General features: G+C 40.9%; 2 protein-coding genes across 2 annotated transcripts in view; both read left to right on the top strand.

The window, feature by feature from the left end:
- LOC141167414 (extracellular calcium-sensing receptor-like) overlaps window positions 1-1,114 on the top strand; it is a 70,100-nt gene extending 68,986 nt beyond the window's left edge. The window contains exon 6 of the mRNA XM_073654820.1: window positions 210-1,114. Coding sequence (XP_073510921.1) covers window positions 210-1,114 — 905 coding nt within the window. The remainder of the gene's footprint in view (window positions 1-209) is intronic.
- A 13,420-nt stretch (window positions 1,115-14,534) lies between these two features.
- On the top strand, window positions 14,535-23,279 carry LOC141167415 (extracellular calcium-sensing receptor-like). The gene is made up of 6 exons (XM_073654821.1): window positions 14,535-14,595; window positions 18,215-18,353; window positions 18,953-19,198; window positions 19,721-20,012; window positions 20,127-20,886; window positions 23,227-23,279. The coding sequence occupies exons 1-6, from the start codon at window positions 14,535-14,537 to the stop codon at window positions 23,277-23,279; spliced, it is 1,551 nt and encodes a 516-aa protein (XP_073510922.1).
- Window positions 23,280-23,320: the final 41 nt, after the last annotated feature.

The raw sequence follows: 23,320 nt of genomic DNA on the forward strand, positions 1-23,320 counted from the left end.
ATATTTCTGCAATGGAGACACAAAATAAAAAAAATGTTTTTTTCCCGCTCTGCTGCCACTATTACACTGTGTTCAGTTCAACATGAAAATTTGATGAAAGGTCTTCTTTAAGGAAATTTGTGAACATTTATAAGTGGACTCATCTGTAGGTGTTAGTAGGTTTAGCTTTGATTTTTGTAAATTAATGTTATACTTCTTCTCAATTTCAGATTCTAACGGTTGCCTCAAATGTCAGTGGGATGAATGGCCAAATCTCCAGAAGACCGAATGCCTTCAAAAATACATAGACTTCCTTTCCTATGATGATCCACTGGGTGCAACATTAGCTGGCACCTCAATCTTTTCCTCTTTCATTCCTAACCTCATACTAAGGCTTTTTATCCAACATAAAACAACTCCAATTGTAAAAGCCAACAACTACATCCTAAGCTGTCTTCTTCTTGTCTCCTTGTCATTTTGCTTCCTGAGCTCTTTGGTTTTTATTGGTTTTCCCCAGACTGAGAAGTGTCTGCTACGTCAAGCTACTTTTGGACTGATTTTCACCATCTGCGTTTCTTGCATTTTGGCCAAAACTATCATGGTTATGTTTGCCTTTATGGCCACAAGACCTGGCAGTGTCATGAAAACATGGACTCATCCTCAAGTGTCCTACACAATCATTTTTAGTTGTACCTTGCTACAATTTATCTTATGTATCTCATGGTTGTCCTTAGCTCCACCATTCCCACAGTACAACATAGAAAGCCAGCCCACACTAATCATTATTGAATGTAACGAAGGTTCATCCATTGCCTTCTGGACTATGTTGGGTTACCTCTTCCTTTTGGCGATGACCAGCTTTATTGTGGCCTTCCTGGCTCGAAAACTTCCTGACAGCTTCAATGAAGCCCAATTTATTACATTCAGCATGTTAGCCTTTCTCGCTGTCTGGATTTCATATATCCCTGCCTCCCTCAGTGCTCAGGGCAAGTACAAGGTGGCCATGGAGATCTTTGCCATCTTGTCATCTAGTTGGGCTCTAATACTCTGCATGTTCTTTCCGAAGTGTTTCCTTATACTGTTCAGGCCTGATATGAACTCTAAAGGATATCTCATGAGAAGAGAAAGAGACTGATCTACTGAGTTGATCATTTTTAAATGCTTAAATGAGTTGTCTCATAAAGATCACTTTCTATGTGACTTTTAAGACATATGGACTTCATAGAGACACCCTCTGCAAGGCAGAATGGACAGTTGCTCTACAGTATCTCTCTAACTTTAGTGCCCTTGAGCCAACTATGCATTACTGAATTGTCAATATCCATTACTCTATTTCTTCTGAAGTAGCCACTACTTGAAAAGTTGTTGGCCAAGGAAGACTTCCATCTGAAAATCAGCTGATATTAGGAGAACTGAGTGTCATGGGTACAGATTTATAAAAAAGTTATCAGCTTTTATGTCTAAAGGAAGCTATTGCTTAACATAATTATTTATTGGAGAAACCACTGTAGGAAAAAAATACTATTACTTGTCTATTGAGTAATCATGTTTTCTATAGACAGACTGGATCAGAAGCTTGGTAGAGGCTGGCTGTTCTAACTCTCATGAGTGGGATCCTATTCTATACGCACAGCAGTTGTCAAGGTGGAACAACATCTTGAAAATGGTTATTTGTAACTTATAACAATGTTATTTTATCTAAATAAAGCTTAAAAGTCTACGACTAGTCCATGGTAAATTTAGGAAATATTATTACGCAAATAAAGTTCAAGCACTATACACTTACAATGGATGCTAAGAATCCTTATACAGTATATTATTACTTATCTGAAATATGTTGATGGAAAATGTGAATATTGACTATCAAGAATAATATGAATAAAAAAAAATAAACTATTATTAGATCCCCTACGCCATATATTCATTATTTAAATTATTTTTTATGAGTGAAATACTTAAAAATGCAGGGTCAGCTGTTACTATGAAAGGGCCCTTGGGCAAAATTAATCACAGTGCGTTCCCTGTGTATCTTCTCTTTTGTTTGACAGCCATAGAGCATGATTACTGTCATGGGCTCCGACAAGCTCATTTTGTTTTGTCTTCCGTTCAGGTTGGACCCCTGCCCTGTACATTGATTAATACATCATTGGAGATGCACATGGGAATTTTATCCAGATTGAGATCATTTGGGATGATCAACACAAATATATTTTCTGACAGATGTGTTCAGGTCATATTGTCATAGTTTGCATAGTCTAAGGGTAGAAAGAAGACACAAAGCCATTGAGTTGAACCTATCATCTGTATTCAAAGGAAGCTGATGCTAATGGGACTAAGAACTAACAGGCAGGAAGTTGTTAACTATATGTCTGTAGTGCCCGGTGCTGATCTCTGTCGACAAAGAGTTGACACAGATCGCTCTTGCTCAGAGATTGACAGCGATATTTAAGATGTTGACAGCCGAGGGTAGATTGTGATTCCACCCGCGGCTGTTAGGGGCACATGACAGCTGATCAAACCAGCTGTCATGTGCAGGAAAAGAGCTCGTATCAAATGTCTGGACACTATCTATGATGTATCTATACGTCATAGGTCGTGAAGGGGTTAGTGGACAAATTTTTAAGCATAGATACTGAGAAAATGTTAGATTAAAGTTCTTTTTACATGGGCTGATAATCAGAAAAAAAGTTAGTTTTTGGTCCATGTAGTTTTGGCAGCCTTTAGTTGTTGATTTGCTCATTGCATCTTTTTGGAGGGGCTTAAAAATAATTGCTGTACCCATAAGAACAGGGGATTAGCTGCCATTAATATGTGAACTGTACCAGACCGAACAGTAGTATCAGTAATGGTTTGCCCCATACAGTTTTTATCTGCCAATGTAAAGAGAGTTTTAAATGAGCACTAATCATTTTTTTTGCATCCATGATCAGTTATTGCTCAGTAAATTGACCTAAAGAAATTAAGACATTTAACCCCAAAGTTTGTTTGCACGTTAATGACCGGGCCAATTTTTACAATTCTGACCACTATCACTTTATGAGGTAATAACTCTGGAATGCTTCAACGGATCCCCCTGATTCTGAGATTGTTTTTTCGTGACATATTGTATTTCATGATAGTGGTAAAATTTCTTCGATATGACTTGCGTTACTTTGTGAAAAAAATCAGAAATTTGGCGAAAATTTTGAAAGTTTAACAATTTTCAAACTTTGAATTTTCATGTCTTTAAATCAGAGAGAGATGTCACACAAAATAGTTAATAAATAACATTTCTCACATGTCTACTTTACATCAGCACAATTTTGGAACCAAAATTTATTTTTGTTAGGAAGTTAGAAGGGTTAAAATTGGACCAGTGTTTTCTAATTTTTCCAAAAAAATTTACAAAACCATTTTTTTAGGGACCACATCACATTTGAAGTGACTTTGAGAGGACCTTTATGACAGAAAACACTCAAAAGTAACACCATTCAACCTCAACACCTCAAGGTGCTCAAAACCACATTCAAGAAGTTTGTTGACCCTTCAGGTGCTTCACAGGAATTTTTGGAATGTGGAAGAAAAAAATGAACATTTAGCTTTTTTTCACAAAAATGTTACTTTAGAGCCAATTTTTTTTATTTTCACAAGGGTAACAGGAAAAAATAGACCCCTAAATTTGTTGTGCAATTTATCCTGAGCATACTAATACTCCATATGTGGGGTAAAACTACTGTTCGGGCGCGTGGCAGGGCTCAGAAGGGAAGGAGCGCCATTTGACTTTTTGAATGTAAAATTTGCTTGAATAATTAGCGGATGCCATGTTACGTTTGGGTCGCCCCTCATGTGCCTAAACAGTGGAAACCCCCCACAAGTGACCCCATTTTGGAGACAACAGCAGTCAAGGATTTTATCAATGGGTATAGTGTACATTTTGAACCCAGAGGTAAGACACAAAATTTGATAACAATAGGTCATCATAATGAATATGCTGTCAATAGTCTTGAGCGCAATTGACACCATTTTGGAAACTACACCCCTCAAGGAACTCTTCTTGATGTGTGGTGAGCACCCTGAATCCCCAGGTGCTTCCCAGAAGTTTATAATATTGAGCCATAAACATAAAATTTTCACATTTTTCCCACAAAAATGTTTTTCAGACCCAAATTTTGTGTTTTAATAAGGGTAAGAGGAGAAATTGCACCAAAACATTTGTTGTGCAATTTCTCCTGAGTAAGCCAATACCCCATATGTGGGGAAAAAACAGTGTTTGGAAACACGACAGGGTTCAGAAGGGAAGGAGCACTGTGTGACTTTTTAAATGCAAAATTGGCTGGAATAGAAAGCGGACGCCATGTCGCGTTTGGAGAGCCCTTGATGTGCCTAAACAGTGGGAACCCCCCACAAGTGACCCCATTTTGGAAACTACACCACTCAATGATTTCATCAAGGGGTATAGTGAACATTTGGAACCCAGAGGTATGACATAACATTTGATAACATTAGGTCATCATATTTAATATGTTGTCATTAGTCTTGAGCGCAAGTGCTCGCTACTTGAGTTTGCATCGGGTACTCGGGTAAGCACCAAGTATCGTGGGTGCTCGAGTAACATGCTCAAGTACCCTCCCTGCATAATTCACTGTTGTTAGACACCCAAAAAAAAAAACATGTGAGGATTTCTCATGTATGGCAGTCGATCCCTGCCTGTTTTTCTTTGGTTGTATAACAGCCGCAAAACATACGGAGCGGAGACTCGAGCATGTTGCTCGAGCACCCGCGAGACTCGGAGCAAACCCAGATACCCAATGCTATCTCAAGAAAATGGATTTCCCTTGAAAAAAATGTTAAGAAACATTCTTTTCCGGGTAATGACTTGTATAAAAAGGCAAAAAAATTACCCAAAACAAAAATGCTCCTCCACACGAAGGGCCATGTTCAAACGCAGAGTTTTTGATGCACTTTTGCATTTCTTTCAATGGAGAAAAATACATTCACCAGTAAATGTAATTTTATTACCTTATCTGGCCATCTGGTGTGTGAGACATGATTAGACACATCACCCATACACAAATCTCAGATAAGAGAGGTAATATAGTACAATAGAAAATAGAATTTAACCGGCTCTGAAGATGTGTTTTTGGTACACTGCATCACCAAACTGTGAAGGAACGCAAGTAACCCTGTCTGCTTTCATTATTTTCTAATTAAAGATCACTGTTAAAAATTATGAATCGGTCAACGAGTGCATGGAAGATGTCGAGTAATGCACTGTGGAAGAAATGTATTCGACAACAATGAACAAATCTCATCTCCAGCTGATGATACCTTGCACATGTCTCTATTGTAAATGCAGCTAACAGTGGTATCAATAGGGAGTAGAATATATATATATATTTTGCAGCACCAGCAGCAGTACGCAGTAGGAAGCAATAATGTCTGGCTGGATTGGTGTAATACGCTATCCATACTGTGATATCTCACCTGTAAATGAATTTCAGATAAGAGAGGTAATATTGTAGAATATAGAATCTATTTGAATTGGCCTTCCCATTATTAAGGAGTGGCTCTCCTATACTGTTATTGTGTATATGTTATAATACCCCCGGGTTGCATTCCAAACCATCTCTGACAAAATGCTAGCGGCCAGGGCCTCCAAGGCGTATAGAGACAGTTCATGCCACATGTCCAGCTTGGATACCCAATAGTTGTAAGGCACAGAGGAATCACGGAGAACGCTGGTATGATCGCCAAGGTAGTCCTTCAGCATCTTCTAAAACGTTTCCCTCCTTGTTAGAGTAACCTGCGCATCAGGGCCTGCGTGCTGGTAGGGGCTGAGAAAACTGTCGCAGACCTTTGACAGTGTTCATCTGCCTCTGCTGCATCTGGTTTGTGTCTCCCTCGCCTATACTCCTTGGTTGCCCAAATAACTGTGACCTCTGCTGCCAGCATTGTCAGCAGTGAATTTTTTTAATAATTCTTCAACAAGAGCCTTCTGGTACTATCCATGTTCTCCTCCTCATCCTCCTCCTGGTCCTCCTCCTCATTCTTCTTCTCCACAATCCTCAGTGTTGGGAGGACGAATTTCATCCCAGGGACCGACTGGCACCCGACTTCCACAATATTAACCCAGTGTGCCATCAGTGAGATGTACCATCCCTGGCCACAAGCACTTGCCATGTGACCATGATTAGGTGGACCTTTCCAGTAACTGCATTGTTGAGGGCACTGGTAATATTCTGGGATATGTGCTTGAGTAAGACGGGGGTGGCATACTGGGAGAAATAGTGGCCAATGGGGACCAAGTACGGAGGGACGGTGGTGTCTTTGGCCACCCCACTGCTTGTTCCTGTGTTTTGTGGTGCTATGCCTCCCTCCACCTCTGTGCTGCTGTCCATGCTTTGAATGTCACCTTGCCAGGTTGGGTCAGTGACTTCATTGTCCACCACCTCGTCTTCCACGTATGCACCCTTGGCCTCCTCCTGACTTTGCTGGCAATTGTGTCTCATCATCATTATCCTCATCTTGTGACAGTAATTGCACTTTCCCACCATCACTTTCATGTGACTGTGGCTGCTCAAATATTTGGGCATCGCTCCATGCAATCTCCTCTTGCCCTGCTTGAAGCGGACCAAGCAAGAGGCCAGAATCTATAAATGAAAATCTGAACAGCTCTTCAGAGTGTCCAAGTGTGCGATCACTTGTCTCCAGGCTCTCAGCATGGTGGGAGGAAGGAGGATCAGGGTGAGGAATACGTGGTCCAGACTCATGGCTACTGAGACTGGACGGTGTCGAAGACAGGGTGGTGGTGGTGGCTAAGTGACTGGAAGCATTATCTGCTATCCAGCCAATAATCTTTTCACACTGCTGTGGCTACAAGAGTGGTATTCCGTGGTCCCCTAGAAATTGGGACAGGAAGGTAGGTTGACATGATGTGGGTGTTTGTTGAGCTCTCTCAGCAGGCACAGTTTCATCTTACCAATGGCCTCGGCCTCTGCTTGTGCCATCAGCATCACTTCCACTTCCCCGTCCCTTGCCTAGTGCCTTGCCCATTTTAAGTGCACTATAATATTTTGCAGCTTCCAAAAAAAAATCAGGATTAACACCACAGTATTTGATCACGTTTGATGACCAATTCTTTTGCCCAGTGAGGGTATACCGATGCTATTGGTCAGCGATCAAGTGTGAATATATTTTTGACACACAAGTAGCAGACTTTAAATGGAGTATAATATATTGCAAATTACAAAAAAAACAGGATTAATACTGCAGTAATATTTGACCACATGAGATGATGGACAAGTTTCTCTAATTCCACAATACAGCAATGCTATTCAAATCAACCAAATCCGGCTGTATGCTGCTAACAAGTAAACGGAGCAGTAAAAATGGTTTATTATATTGCTTTTCACAAAAATTAGCAGGATTAAGAGCAAAAGGAATATTATTAGCCCTGATATCTTGGACTATGGATAGGAATTCCAGTAGCAGAAAGAACGTGCAATGGACCCTATTCTGCACTATACTATCTCTCCACAAACTCTGCCTAACTGGTGCTATTAGCAGGATTAATATTTTCTTCATAATTAGTCCTTCAAGGACTGTTAGATTAGATAGTAGGTTTTTAATAAAGGTTTGGAATCTCAGCTTAAAATAGCCACCAATTCTATCCCTTGCTCAGCTGCAGCTCTCCCTACTCTGTGTCTTTGACCGGTCGACTGTGATGAGCATAGGGTCATCAGGTCTTATATAGACCCGATGACGCTGTGCGGCCAGCCAATCACTGTAATGCCACAACCAACATAGCTGCAGCATTACAGTGACTGTCAGACAATCCCTGCATGTTAATAGGCAGCCTAAAATGCGCCAAACATGCGGGCGGGGACTCAAGCTCCCACTCGAGCATTTCAAAATTACTCGCCAAGCACCGAGCATCTCGAGCACTGTGATGCTCGGGCGAGTAACGAATAGTGGCGACAATGCTCGCTCACCACTAGTCCATTCACTATAATGAGGCAGCAGAGTTACTTTGGACTCTGTCTTAGCAGTGTCCTCTTTACCCGAGGTTCACAAAAATGTGGCCGACTACACTTTTATGGACACCGTGGGATCACATGCCAGACAGCATCCACTGTGCCTCCGTCTGCCTCATTACAGGGAATCTTCTGCTGGGGATTCTGTCTGAATCTCGTATTTCAGAGATTTACACGGTGTAAGCGCTCAGCATAGAGCCCAGGATAAATGTGAGCTGAGCCTTACTGAACTTTGGGTGGCAGAATGAACAAATCAGCAGCAGGTGAAGAATTGTTTATATTTATTTTTCACGCCGTTCCTCGTGCGGTATAAGTGATTAGATGACTTTATTCTTTGGATTGGTGCGATTACAGCATTACCAGATTTATATCGGGTTTTTATGTTTGGAAGCTGTCACACACTAAAGGACACTTTTTTTTTTGCAGGCTAGTTTTTGCATCACCATATTTTGAGAGCATAATTTTTCCATATTTCAGCTGACAGAGTAATGTAAGGGCTTGTTTTTTGCCGGACAAGTTGACGTCTTTATTGGTACAACTTTCGGGCACGTGACATTTTTTGATCGCTTTTTACTCCGAATTTTGGGAGGCAGAATAAATAAAAACCAACAAATTAGGAATTGTCTTTTTTTTATTTTTATGCCGTTCTACGTTTGGTAAAATTCAGGGGTGGATTAAGAGTAGCCAGGGCCTTGGGCAGTTTAGAAGGCGTGCCCCCACCACCCCCCCGCTGACAGAAATTGCGGTGAGTGTATCGCGGCACGCACATTTTTCCCTTATATACGGAACCATATATAACATAGCGCCATACATAATAAGGCAGGGGTGGGAGATTAATTTTCAGAAGGGGCCACATGAGAGACAGTGACTGTTGTGGAGGCCGAACAATAGGCTGAAATTAATTCTGCTCAATATTAACATATTAATTATAATTATTTTTAATATTATTTGTATCACTTAATAGTGAGCAGAATTAATATGCTGACATAACCTATATACAGTATGAGCCCCCACATAGCCACTTCAATCAACAACCAAAGCAATCAACCTATGGGGCCTTCATACATGTAAACCATAAAAAAAAATAATAAATAAAAAAATTCTCTTTATTTTAAAAACTCAATTCATAAAGACATTAGCGATGAGCGAACGTGCTCAGGTAACTTGTTGTCCCTGCACGCTCGGGGGTTATCCGAGTATCTTGTAGTGCTCAGATAATATATTATGCGGCTGCATGTTATATTTTTGTCTGTTAGACAACCACAACACTTAACATACAGGCAATCCCAGCAAGTGTTGTATCTGTCTAACAGCAGATGCAACACTATATATAGAGACCCTATGGGGCCTGAACAGTTGTGTACTTAGCTTAATGGCGTCTTCTCCTCTTTTTGTCATTCAGGGATCCATCAGGGAATTCCTTCAATCAGGACAAGAAAAGGAGACTATAAGCTGAACTGCAATGAGGATAACAGCTCAAAGGTCCAGGCAATATGCCCCCACATAGAACCCTACATACAATATGAGCCCCCACACAGGCCTCCATATACAGTATGAACCCACACACAGCCCCCTACATACTATACGGTAAGAGCTCTCACACAGCCCCATAGATACAGTATGAGCTCCCACACAACTCCCTTTATACAGTATAAATCCACACAAAGTCCCCTACATACAATGACACGACACAGGCCCCCAATATACATTATGAGCCCCAACATAGCTCCCTACATACAGTATGAGCTCATTACATTCAATATGACACCACACAGTCCCCCTATATGCAGTATGAGCTTCCACATACAGAATGAGTCCACACACAGCACCCAATATACAGTATGAGCCCCTACATAGCTATGGTAAGAACCCTCACACAGCCCCATAGATACAGTATGAGCTCCCACACAACTCCCTTTATACAGTATGAATCCATACAAAGTCCCCTACATACAATGACACCACACAGTCCCCCAATATACAGTATGAGCCCCCAACATAGCCCCTACATACAGTATGAGCCCCCTACAAACAATAACACCACAGAGCACCCAATATACAGTATGAGCCCCCAACATAGCCCCCTACATACAGTAAGAGCCCCCTACATGCAACATGAACCCCCACACAGCCATATACATATAGTATGAGTTCTCACATAGCTCACAATATATAGTATGAGCCCCCACATTGCTCCTTGCAGCCCCCCAACCCACAGGATAACAATCTGTAGCCCCCAAGAGAATATACTATGCAGCAACTAGCAGTCCCCACGGTCACATACCCTGCACCCCCCCATGATCACATACCCTGCGTCTCTCCCTTGGTCACATACCCTGCAGCTCCCCCTTGGTCACATACCCTGCAGGCCCCCCATGGTCACATACCCTGCAGGCCCCCCATGGTCACATACCCTGCTGCCCCCCCCATGGTCACATACCCTGTGCCCCCCTCCATGGTCATATGCCTTGTGGCCCCCCATGGTCATATACCTTGCGGCCCCCCCTTGGTCACATACCCTGCAGCTCCCCCATGGTCGCATACCATGTGGCCACCCATAGTCACATTCCCTGCTGCCCCCCATGGTAACATACCCTGTGGCCCCCCCATGGTCACATACCCTGTGGCCCCCCATGGTCACATACCCTGCTGTCCCCCATGGTCACATGCCCTGCAGAAAACAGGGTGACATGCCCAAGTTTCTCTCTCACAGAACAGGAAGCAGCTATTTGCTTCTTACCATCTCCAGGAGCTGCCAGCAGGAGGGAACAGGAAGAAAGGCAGCAGAAGATGAGCATGGGGCGGAGCCAGCACTGAGCATCGCACAGAGCTGCATTGTAGCAGACAGCCGGGAATCCCAGGAGGCAGGGGCAGGGGCAATGCGTGTCAGTACAGCAGACGTGGGCACACAGAGGGCACTGCGTGTTCGCGTCTGCTTCATTGTTATGCGGGCAGCGCACATAACATTATAATGAGGGCAGTCTGGCCATGGGCCCCCTCAGAGCTTCGGACCCTGGGCGGTAGCCCAGATTGCCCTCATTATAATCCGCCTATGGTAAAATTGATAAGGCAGCTTTATTCTTCGGGTCAATACGCTTTCAGCGATACTACATTTATATAGTTTTTTTATGCTTTGGTACTTTTACACAATAAAAAATTTATAGAAAAAATATTTTTTTTGCATGGCTTTATTCTGAGAGCTATAACTTTTTTTATTTTTTGACTGATGGAACTGTATGGTGGCTTGTTTTTTGCGGGACAAGATGACGTTTTCAGCTGTACCATTTTCCTTTACATTTGTCTTTTTAATAGCGTTTTATTCCACTTTTTGTATAGCAGTATGATGATAAAGCAAAGGTCTTTGCTTCATTTTTTATTTATTTTTTTACAGTGTTTACTAAAGGAGTTAACTAGTGTTCCAGTATTATAGGTCAGGTCTTTCCGGACTCAGCAATACCAAATATGTGTATTTTTATTGTGTTTTTTTTTCATAATAATATTTATTTATGGGTACAATATATATATATATATATATATATATATATATATATATATATATATTTATATTGTTTTTTTATTTATTTTTTATATTTTTGCAACTTTTTTTACTTTTTTTTCACTTAATCCCACTATGGGACTTTCACTTTCTGCAGTCTCATTGCATTTATAATGTCCAGTGGGTACGAAAAGTATTCAAACCCCTTTAAACTTTTCACTCTTTGTTTCTTTGCAGCCATTTGGTAAATTTTAAAAAGTTAATATTTTCTCATTAAAGTACACCCTGCACCCCATCTTGACGGAAAAAACAGAAATGTAGAAATTTTTGCAAATTTATTAAAAAAGAAAAGCTGAAATATCACATGGTCATAAGTATTCAAACCCTTTGCTCAGTATTGAGCAGAAGCACCCTTTTGAGCTAGTAGAGCCACGAGTCTTCTTGGGAATGATGCAACAAGTTTTTCACACCTGGATTTGGGAATCCTTTGCCATTCTTCCTTGCAGATCCTCTCCAGTTCCGTCAGGTTCGATGGTGAACATTGGTGGACAGCCATTTTCAGGTCTCTCCAGAGATGCTCAGTTGGGTTTAGGTCAGGGCTCTGGCTGGGCCAGTCAAGAATGGTCACAGAGTTGTTCTGAAGCCACTCCTTTGCTATTTTCGCTGTGTGCTTAGGGTCATTGTCTTGTTGAAAGGTGAACCTTTGGCCAAGTCTGAGGTCCAGAGCACTTTGGAAGAGGTTTTCATCCAGGATATCTCTGTACTTGGCTGCATTCATGTTTCCTTTAATTGCAACCAGTCGTCCTGTCTCTGCAGCTAAAAAACACCCCCATAGCATGATGCTGCCACCACCATATTTCACTGTTGGGATTGTATTGGGCAGGTGATGAGCATTGCCTGGTTTTCTCCACACATACCGCTTAGAATTAACACCAAAAAATTCTATCTTCATGTGTTTTTGAGCAAACTCTATGCGGGCTTTCATATGTCTTGCACTGAGGAGAGGCTTCTGTCCGGCCACTCTGCCAGAAAGGCCCAACTGGTTGCAGTGATAGTTGACTTTGTGGAACTTTCTCCCATCTCCCTATTGCATCTCTGGAACTCAGCCAAAGTGATCTTGGGGTTCTTCTCTCACCAAGGCTCTTCTCCCACGATTGCTCAGTTTGGCTGGATGGCCAGGTCTAAGAAGACTTCTGGTGGTCCCAAACTTCTTCCATTTAAGGATTATGGAGCCCACTTTGCTCTTAGGAACCTTGAGTAATGCAGAAATTCTTTTGTAACCTTGTCCAGATCTGTGCCTTGTCACAATTTTGTCTCTGAGCTCCTTAGGCAGTTCCTTTTGAGCTCATGATTCTCATTTGGTCAGACATGCACTGTGAGCTGTGAGGTCTTATATAGACAGGTGTGTGCCTTTCCAAATCAAGTCCTATCAGTTTAATTAAACACAGCTGTACTCATATGAAGGAATAGAACCATCTCAAGAAGGATCACAAGGAAATGGACAGTATGTGACTTAAAAATGAGTGTCTAAGCAAAGGGTCTGAATGCTTATGACCATGTGATATTTCAGTTTTTCTTTTTTAATAAATTTGCAAAAATTTCTACATTTCTGCTTTTTTCAGTCTAGATGGGCTGCTGAGTGTACTTTAATGAGAAAAAAAATTAACTCTTTAGAATTTACCAAAATGGCTGCAATGAAATAAAGAGTGAAAAATGTAAAGGGGTCTGAATTCTTTCCGTACCCACTGTACAAGATTAAACTAAACCACCGCACACTCAAGCCCACCATTCCCAACCCCTTCAGTGACCTAAGAGCTGGTTCTGCATCTCATGCTTCAGGCCAGATCAGTCGGGCCACTTTGCCATAAAGGCCCGACTGGTGGAGGGCTGCAGTGATAGTTGACTTTGTGGAACTTTCTCTCATCTCCCTACTGCATCCCTGGAGCTCAGCCACAGTGATCTTGGGGTTCTTCTTTACCTCTCATCAAGGCTCTTCTCCCACGATTGCTCAGTTTGGCTGGACGTCCATGTCTAGGAAGACTTCTTGTGGTCCCAAACTTCTTCCATTTAAGGATTTAATTAAACACAGCTGGACTTCAATGAAGGAGTAGAACCATATCAAGGAGGATCACAAGGAAATGGACAGCATGTAACTTAAATATGAGTGTCTGAGCAAAGGGTCTGAATACTAATGACCATGTGATATTTCAGTTTTTCTTTTTTAATAAATTTGCAAAAATTTCTACATTTCTGTTTTTTTTTCAGTCAAGATGGGGTGCAGGGTGTACTTTAATGAGAAAAAAAATTAACTTTTTAGAATTTACAAAATGGCTGCATTGAAACAGAGTGAAAAATTTAAAGGGGTTTGAATACTTACCGTACCAACTGTATAGCAGTGCAGGATAACTGCTATACATCATAATTTGTCAGTGCTGCAGATCCAAGTTAGTTTGATCATGCACTGCGCATGGTCAAATTAACTTGCTGGTGCCTGGTGACCCGGATATTGTCATGATGACATCCGGTCACCATGGCAATGATCACAATCCCTGCACTGATGGAACAGGGTCTTCGTTCCAAGAGCAAAGGTGCTTTTGTCTTTCTGCTCGCTAGCTATATTGTGCGATTGCAGCATTGCAGCATTTAGGGGGTTAAAGTGCCAGGAGTGGTGCAGGTAATTGGTAATGGTACCTAAAAACAAGGAAAATTCTGAATAGAATTACAAACCAATAACTTTTCTCATATTTCTTTAGTGCCACTTAATATCTGAAATTTCCCAATGCTGATGGCCCAAGTGCAAAAAATAAGGTATGTTGGACTTGTGAATGTGACCTATGAACCTATAGAACTATACCAAGCAGTTGTGTATATCTTACTACTTATTAAAATTTGGTAAGGTTTTGTAATTGGTGTGTACCAGGTAATGAAATAGATTTTATAATTTCCCCGATTTGACCAGATTTCCAAGAATTTGAAATTTAGGTAAGTGACAGAAGAGGTCATAATGTGAGGGTGAAGTAGACACTTTTTAGAGTAACAAATTAGGAATGGCAAGGGCAAGATCTTTAAGCAATATTCAAAGAGAGGATAATGTTGATCTGGTGGAAGGTACAAACTTGGGGGTCATTAATTATCGTTTGTGAAAATGGTCGTTCAACCTACATTCTTTCCAAACACATCCTTCCTCTTTCGATTCCTCTACACACTTCTTCCACGCTACAATCTAAATGGGTGTTTGGATGGCAATATTTTTTCTAATGCTTGAGTTTCCTATTGTTAAATGCAAGAAACTTTTCAAAAGGTCAGCTTTCTGGGAAATTTCCGAGGTGACAGGGAGACTTGCCTACTCTTCTTGGTGGCTGATAAAATCTCTTATTATCTAGAAATTTTTTGGACATCTTTAGAGAGTTGGCCAGTACGCCCAAATTACAACGAGTGTTTCAGAAGAGGAATGTGCTAACTTTTTGGGGAGGTAGTGACTTGTCTACTTAAGATTATTAGATTAGGGCTAAAAAAAATATTACAATTTGAGAGTCCTCTTGATACCTTTTAAAGGCTGACTGAAAAGACGGTAACAAATTCCATGCTTTCAAGACTACTCAGGTCTCTTCATTAGGCATAGAATATTTTTCTATCTACTAGCTAACAAGGTACAAGGCTATATATTTTCCCTAGAAATTATCAGAATTATAGAAGACATAGATCTCTGTGTATAGCACCCAATTATTGTCTGAAGATCTGTACTCAGGTGGGATAAATCATCATATGTAGGATTTATGGATCCATGCTGACATCGCATTTTCCACTATTTAAGATTCCTGCATACATTCTTGAGTTTAAAAGCTCCCCTGTCTGATCACAACCTATTTACATTCTCTGCCCTCTCCTCTCCAGGTGCACAATCCCCACTCCACAAACTTGCATACCCTCACAGAAACCTTTAAATACACTCACTCTCTGAATCCCTCCTCCCTCTTACAGACAGAAGTTCATTACATGATACAGATGCTGCTGCCACTTTATATAACACCACAACAGCTGCAGCTCTCAACTCGGTCATCACCCTCACACATACCACAGCTCGCACACTGAACAGGCAACCCTGGCACACTAACCTGACTAAAGAACTGCAAAGGGTCTCCAGGGTTGCTGAGCGGAGATGGAAAATGTCCCACTCCAACTAGCATTTCATCGCATTCAAACAGTCCCTAACTTATTTCAAGTCCACGCTCACTGTCGCAAAACAAACCTACTCCTCATCTCTCATATCCTTCCTGTCTCACAACCCTAAATAGCTATTCAACACTTTAAATTCTCTCCTCCATCCCCCAGCGCCTCCTCCTTCTCCTTTCATCTCAGCCAAAGACTTTTCCTCTTCTTCAAGCAGAAGATTGACACCGTCAGAAAAAACTTTTGCCTGAAGTCCCCACAGCCCCTTCTCATATCTACTCAACCCTGCTCCTTCAAAACCAACTTCTCCACCATTACGGATGATCAAGTTTCCTCTTTACTCTCCAAATCACACCTCACAACCTACGAACTAATCCGTAACCTCACCACAGTCTTCATCCCAACCTTAACCCACCTTTTCAACCTGTCACTCGCAACTGGTGTCTTCCCCTCATGCTTAAAGCATGCCTTGATCACACCCTTCCTCAAAAAGTCCTACCTTGACCCATCCTCTCTGACTAGCTATCGCCCCATATCACTTCTCCCCTATGCCTCAAAACTAGTCGAACAACACGTCCATTCTGAACTGTCCTCCCACCTCTCCTCCTGCTCCCTCTTTGACTGCTTACAATCTGGCTTCCGACCGCACCATTCCACTGAAACTGCCCTGACTAAAGTCACCAATGACCTACTAACTGCCAAATCCAAGAGACAGTACTCTATCTTTCTCCTCCTGGACCTGTCATCTGCTTTTGGCACAGTGGACTATTCCCTCTTACTACAAACTCTCTCATCTCTCGTCATCACAGACTTGGCCCTATCTTAGATCTCTTCATACCTAACAGACCAGACATTCAGTGTCTGCCACTCACACACCAACTCCCCATCTCGCCACCTATCTGTCAGTGTCCCCCAAGGTTCAGTCCTAGGACCCCTCCTCTTCTCCATCTACTCATTCAGCCTGGGACAGCTCATAGAGTAACATGGCTTTCAGTATCATCTCTATGCTGATGACACACAGATCTACCTCTCTGGACCTGATATTACCTCCTAACTTACCTGAATCCCACAATGTCTATCTGCTATTTCATCCTTCTTCTCTAATAGATTTCTAAAAGTTAACATGGATAAAACAGAATTCATCATCTTTCCAACATCTCACTCAACCCTCCCATCTGACCTATCCATCATAGTCAATGGCTGCTCACTCTCCCCAGTCCCGCAAGCTCGCTGCCTCGGGGTAACCCTGGACTCTAATCTCTCCTTCAAACCACATATCCAAGCCCTTTCCACTTTCTGCCGACTCCAACTCAAAAATATCTCCTGGATCCGCACATTCCTCAACCACGAATCTGCAAAAACACTAGTGCACGCCCTCATCATCTCCTCCCTCGACTATTGTAACCTGTATTGTTCTGTGGCCTCCCTTCTACCACTCTCACACCCCTCCAATCTATCCTAAATTCTGCTTCCTAATTAATGCACCTGCCCCACCCCCACTATTCCACAGCCTCTCCTCTGTTGCAATCCCTTCACTGGCTCCCCATTACCCAGAGACTACAGTTCAAAACTCTAATCATGGCATACAAAGCCATCCACAACCTGTCTCTTCCATATATCTGTGACCTAGTCTCCCGGTACTTACTTGCATGCAACCTCCGATCCTCACAAGATCTCCTTCTCTACTCCTCTCTTATCTACTCTTCCCACAATCGCATACAAGATTTCTCCCATGCATCCCCCATACTCTGGAACTCTCTACCCCAACATATCACACTCTCACCTACCGTGGAAACCTTCAAAAGGAATCAGAAGACCCACCTCTTCCGGCAAGTCTACAACATGCAGTAACATCCGCTCCACCATACCACTGCACGACCAGTTGATTGTGAGCCCTCGCAGGCATGGTCATCACTCCTCCTGTACCAGTCACTGACTTGTATTGTTCAAAATTATTGTAATTGTAATTGTCTTTGCTATGTATACCCCTCTCACATGTGAAGCGCCATGGAATAAATGGCGCTATAATAATAAATAATAATAATATATTTTTAAAACCTTCAAGTCTATCAGGGTATTTTCTCTGTTGACCCTTGTACAATTCGTGTTTCATGATTTAGAGATTTCTTCATTGCAATATCTATGGAGCACATCTGTGTCTCTTAATTATTACTTTAATTGTTCTGTAGCAGCATCCAGTCACTCAGCGTTTAACGAATGGCCCCACAGGAAACATTAGTCACTTTAAACCATTCCTGATGATTAGTAACTGCTATGGGGACCCTTTATAAACTAAGGATGCAAAGGATGGCACATAAATAACATGATAGAATGAACGTGACCAACGCTTTCAAGGATTTTCATAATGTTCCTTTAAGATGTATCTGACTTCAAGGAAATTATATTTTAATTATTTTATTTACTTCATTTTACCTCTTATACACCAGTACCTATAAGGTATAGTGGACATTTATGATCGGTCACACTATGAACATGACTTGTTTCTTTACTTTATTTTCTAAATTTCTTGACATTAAAATGATTTTTCTCTTTATAGATAGAACAACCTATAGCTATAGTGTCAGCCATATGGATGGCTGCAAAGCTGTACATGAGGGGTCCCTCTCCTATCAGGACATCACATTTCAGAAGTTGAATAGGTTGTTCTTGTTTGCGAAAGTGACCTGTCAACTTAGGTGATACTGGTCATCAGAAAAGGGCTACATGCAATGAGTCTGTGAGTCTGTGTCATGATGTGATGTGGACTATGGGTACAATGAAGGTCAAGGAGTAAGAGCTAAATAGTGAAAGGATCCATTTTTTAAAGAGAAAAATATGTTGATCTTGGAGGGGAAAGTGACCTACAAACTCAAATGATGCTGGTAGTCAGGAACAGGTTTTGTCGTGTACTTTGTCTTGATGTTAGGGGAACAATACGGACCAATGAAGGTTCCAATGTGAAAATTACACAGAGAAAGTTTCCCAATAGCACAGAGAATTTCGGGAGAGGAATGTGTTGATCTTGTAGGAGGAAGGGACCTGTCAACTCATGTGATGTCTTTAGCAAGGAAAAGGCTTTATCATGATATGAGGGGGACATTGAAGGTCATAAAGATAAAATTTCATAGCCAGAGGAGCAGGGTTCTTCAACATGTCTGAATATTGCTGGAGATTAATTTTCTGAGTTTGTGAAGGAAGGGTCCACATTTATAATGGTGTCATATCTGGAATTCATTATAAATCATAGATGTGGTAATATATGATATTAAATGTTATTTCTCTGTTTCATTCTCAGCAGAGGCACTCTGGTAAATGAATACACAATGAAAACCCTGCATACAGTGATCTGGATTTTCCTTTTGCCTGACCTGATTGTTGTGTTGCATTCCTCGGTTCTGGCCTGCCACCTTTATGTTCCAGAGCTTCAAGGTATAGCTGAACCTGGAGATATCATGTTAGGAGTTGTTTTAAATCTACATTTGGACACGGTCTATCAAAAACTTTCCTTCGCTGAAAGACCACTTAAGACTCTTTGTTCAACGTGAGTGAATATTCTTAATGATAATAAAGAGTTTGATGGTTGTTTCTTGTACATTATGAAAACTTAAATTTACCTTGGTTGATAACATTACCACTATCATTACACACACATCTCTAGTTATATAAAACTTAAATTATAGGTTAAATACTTCCAAGGGTCTACATACCCTGGAGGAAGTCCTTGCAGCCGCTTTATCATGGTCTAGACTTGGTTGGTAAGAATTCGTGTAGGACTTCCTGTTTCCAGAATAGCAATGTGGGAAAATGGTCTTCGAAATGGAGTGGAGCAAAAAACACATAATCATCTCTTCTTTCTGGGTGGAAAGCCTACATTCTCCTTTTTGATCTAAGAGGGTAATATTTTTGACTGAAGGGTCAATGATTGGAAAAGCTTGATGCTATAATGAGGTGCGAATTTTAATTTTAGTTTAAGGAATTACCTTACTTTTTTGTATGTCACTGATTTCAATAATTGTAAAATGTAAAAGTAGAGCACTATGTTTTTCTCCTTTCTTCTCAAAAGATTCCACCTTGAAAATTATCAACAACTTCAGTCCATGATTTTTGCAGTTAAAGAAATCAATGAAAATCCTAATATTCTTGCAAATGTCACATTAGGTTTCCAAGCCTATGATTCTTGTGATGTTCTGCATCAGGATCTTCAGGGAACCTTACAAATACTGACTGGATCCAACAAAGTCCTGCCCAACTACCGGTGCCTTCAAAATGTGCCACTCAGTGCTGTCATTGGTCCATCAATTTCTACACATTCTATCCTTGTAGCACATATTCTGGGCCTATATAAGTATCCTCAGGTAAAGACTTCTTATGGGTTTTAATACCGTAGCACTATGGAGAATGATACAAAGATATGAAGGACATTAATATATTCATTAATATATTGTCATTACTCTGTCTTTTTCCAACAGATTAGCCACTTCTCAACAAGCCCTCTACTGAGTGATCGGATTAAGTTTCCATCATTTTTCCGAACTGTATCTAATGATGTTTTCCAGTCTCGTGGACTTGCCCATCTGGTGTTACATTTCGGTTGGACATGGGTAGGGTTATTAGCTGTTGATAATGACTATGGACAACAAGGAATTAATTTGGTGAAACAAGAGTTAGTTAAAGGTGGAGCATGTGTGGCCTTCACTGAGACCATTATTAAAAGCCAGCCAGACCACAATGCTCCACATATCGTTAAAGTTTTGAAGACCTCGACAGCTAGAATTGTGGTTGTCTTCTCACCAGCCATTAATTTGGTTCCCATCTTGGATGAAATGTTAAGACAGAACATAACAAAGAAAATATTTGTAGCAAGTGAAGCTTGGTCCACTTCTAGCCTCTTCTCCATGGGAAGGCTTTCAGAGTCATTATCAGGGACTATAGGTTTCACTTTCTACAGTGGAATTATCCCAAAATTTAGAGAATTCCTAAATAAGATAAACCCTTCTGTTTCACTAGGAAGGGAATGGGTTAATCTGCTATGGGAGCAGACATTTAATTGCATGTTTTTGGATGGAGATACCTTAAGGTCCTCAAATGCTTCAGTGAGAGAATGTGATGGATCTGAAGACATGCAAAGTGTCACAAACAGCTTTAACGATGTCTACAACTTAAGGGCAACGTACAATGTCTATACAGCAGTGCATGTTGTGGCTACTGCTTTAGAAAATTTGAAAAATTGTGAGAATGGAAAAGGACCCCAATTTTTACATGGAGCATGCGCTAATATTAAAGCTTTTACACCTTGGCAGGTATTATCAATCTATATCAACTTTTTGACCAGTGTATGTAAAATATTTGCAGATGTGATCATTTTCTTCTTGTAGTCCTTGTTTGGTCATAAGGAATCTCTCATTAACATTCCAGATAAAAAATGTCTATAATTTCATTAAAGACCTGTCTACATATACTTATGAACACAATTTTGCAGTCATGTTGCATCATAACATACTACATCAGTAATTAGATAATGTGGCCACATTGAGCTATAACCACAGGAGGCATCCATGTAGGGCCAAACAGGTCCAAGGTGACAAGGGAAGTGGATCAGTGGAGCAGAATTTTGGTAGGCGTATATGATTTTTTTTTTTTATTTTACTACTTTTGACAGGTCTGACATACTATAGGGTCTGCCTGGGTCAAAACTATTTGGAGTTATAGAAGGACGAAAAACCACAATTCTGATTTTTTTTCTTTTATTGCAACGTTTAGTAATTGGGTTAATTAATTTTACATTTTGATAGATCAGACTTTTACAGATGTGGAGATAACACCTATGTATTTAAAAATAATATATTTTTATTTTTAATGGGGGAAGAGTGGGGTGATTCAAACTTGTACACACAGTGGGTACGGAAAGTATTCAGACCCCTTTAAATTTTTCACTCTTTGTTTCATTGCAGCCATTTGGTAAATTCTAAAAAGTTATTTTTTTTTCTCATTAAAGTATACTCTGCACCCCATCTTGACTGAAAAAAAAAAAAAGAAATGTAGAAATTTTTGCAAATTTATTAAAAAAGAAAAACTGAAATATCTGCAAAAGCAGATCTTTTGCTCACTATTGAGTAGAAACACCCTTTTGAGCTAGTACAGCCATGAGTCTTCTTGGGAATGATGCAACAATGCAACACCTGGATTTGGGGATCCTCTGCCATTCTTTCTAGCAGATCCTCTGCAGTTCCGTCAGGTTGGATGGTGAACGTTGGTGGACAGCCATTTTCAGGTCTCTCCAGAGATGCTCAATTGGATTTAGGTCAGGACTCTGGCTGGGCCAGTCAAGAATGGTCACAGAGTTGTTCTGAAGCCACTCCTTTGTTATTTTCGCTCTATGCTTAGGGTCATTGTCTTGTTGGAAGGTGAACCTTCGGCCAAGTGTGAAGTCCAGAGCACTCTGGAAAAGGTTTTCATCCAGGATATCTCTGTACTTGGCTGCATTCATGTTTCCTTCAATTGCAACCAGTCATCCTGTCTCTGCAGCTGAAAAACACCCCCATAGCATGATGTTGCCACCACCATGTTTCACTGTTGGGATTGTATTAGGCATTTGATGAGCATTGCCTGGTTTCTCCACACATACCGCTTAGAATTATGACCAAAAAGTTCTATCTTCGTCTCATCAGACCAGAGAATCTTATTTCTCATAGTCTGGGAGTCCTTCATGTGTTTTTGAGCAAACTCTATGTGGGCTTTCATATGTCTTGCACTGAGGAGAGGCTTCCGTCGGGCCATTCTGGAATAAAGGCCTGACTGGTGGACTGCTGCAGTGATAGTTGACTTTGTGGAACTTTCTCTCATCTCCCTACTGCACCTCTGGAGCTCAGCCACAGTGAATTTGGGTTCTTCTTTACCTCTCTCACTAAGGCTCTTCTCCCACGATTGCTCAGTTTGGCTGGACGGCTAGGTCTAGGAAGACTTCTGATGGTCCCAAACTTCTTCCATTTAAGGATTATGGAGGCCACTGTGCTCTTAGGAACCTTGAGTAATTCAGAAATTCTTTTAGAACCTTGGCCAGATCTGTGCCTTGCCACAATTCTGTCTCTGAGCTCCTTGGGCAGTTCCTTTGAGCTCATGATTCTCATTTTGGTCTGACATGCACTGTGTGCTGTGAGGTCTTATATAGACAGGTGTGTGACTTTCCAAATCAAGTCCTATCAGTTTAATTAAACACAGCTGGACTCCAATGAAGGAGTAGAACTATCTCAAAAGAATCACAAGGAAATGGACAGCATGTGACTTAAATATGAGTGTCTGAGCAAAGGGTCTGAATACTTATGACCATGTGATATTTCAGTTTTCTTTTTAATAAATTTGCAAAAATTTCTACATTTCTGTTTTTTTTTCAGTAAAGATGGGGTGCAGAGTGTACTTTAATGAGAAAAAATGAACTTTTTAGAATTTACCAAATGGCTGCAATGAAACAAAGAATGAAACATTTAAAGGGGCCTGAATACTTTCCGCACCCACAGTATTTTTTAGATTTATCATATTTTTTTCACTTTCACTGTATTTTATTTTCATTAGGGTACTTGAGCCTACAATCATCTGATCACTTTGGTTTATATTTCCAGCAGTAATACAGTATTGCAGCATATAGGAAAAATCATGGTCTCCTATG

Source organism: Phyllobates terribilis, unplaced genomic scaffold (genome assembly GCF_046119375.1).
Source record: "Phyllobates terribilis strain yellow unplaced genomic scaffold, ASM4611937v1 Scaffold_11__3_contigs__length_659146591, whole genome shotgun sequence".
Classification (NCBI taxonomy): Eukaryota; Metazoa; Chordata; class Amphibia; order Anura; family Dendrobatidae; genus Phyllobates; species Phyllobates terribilis.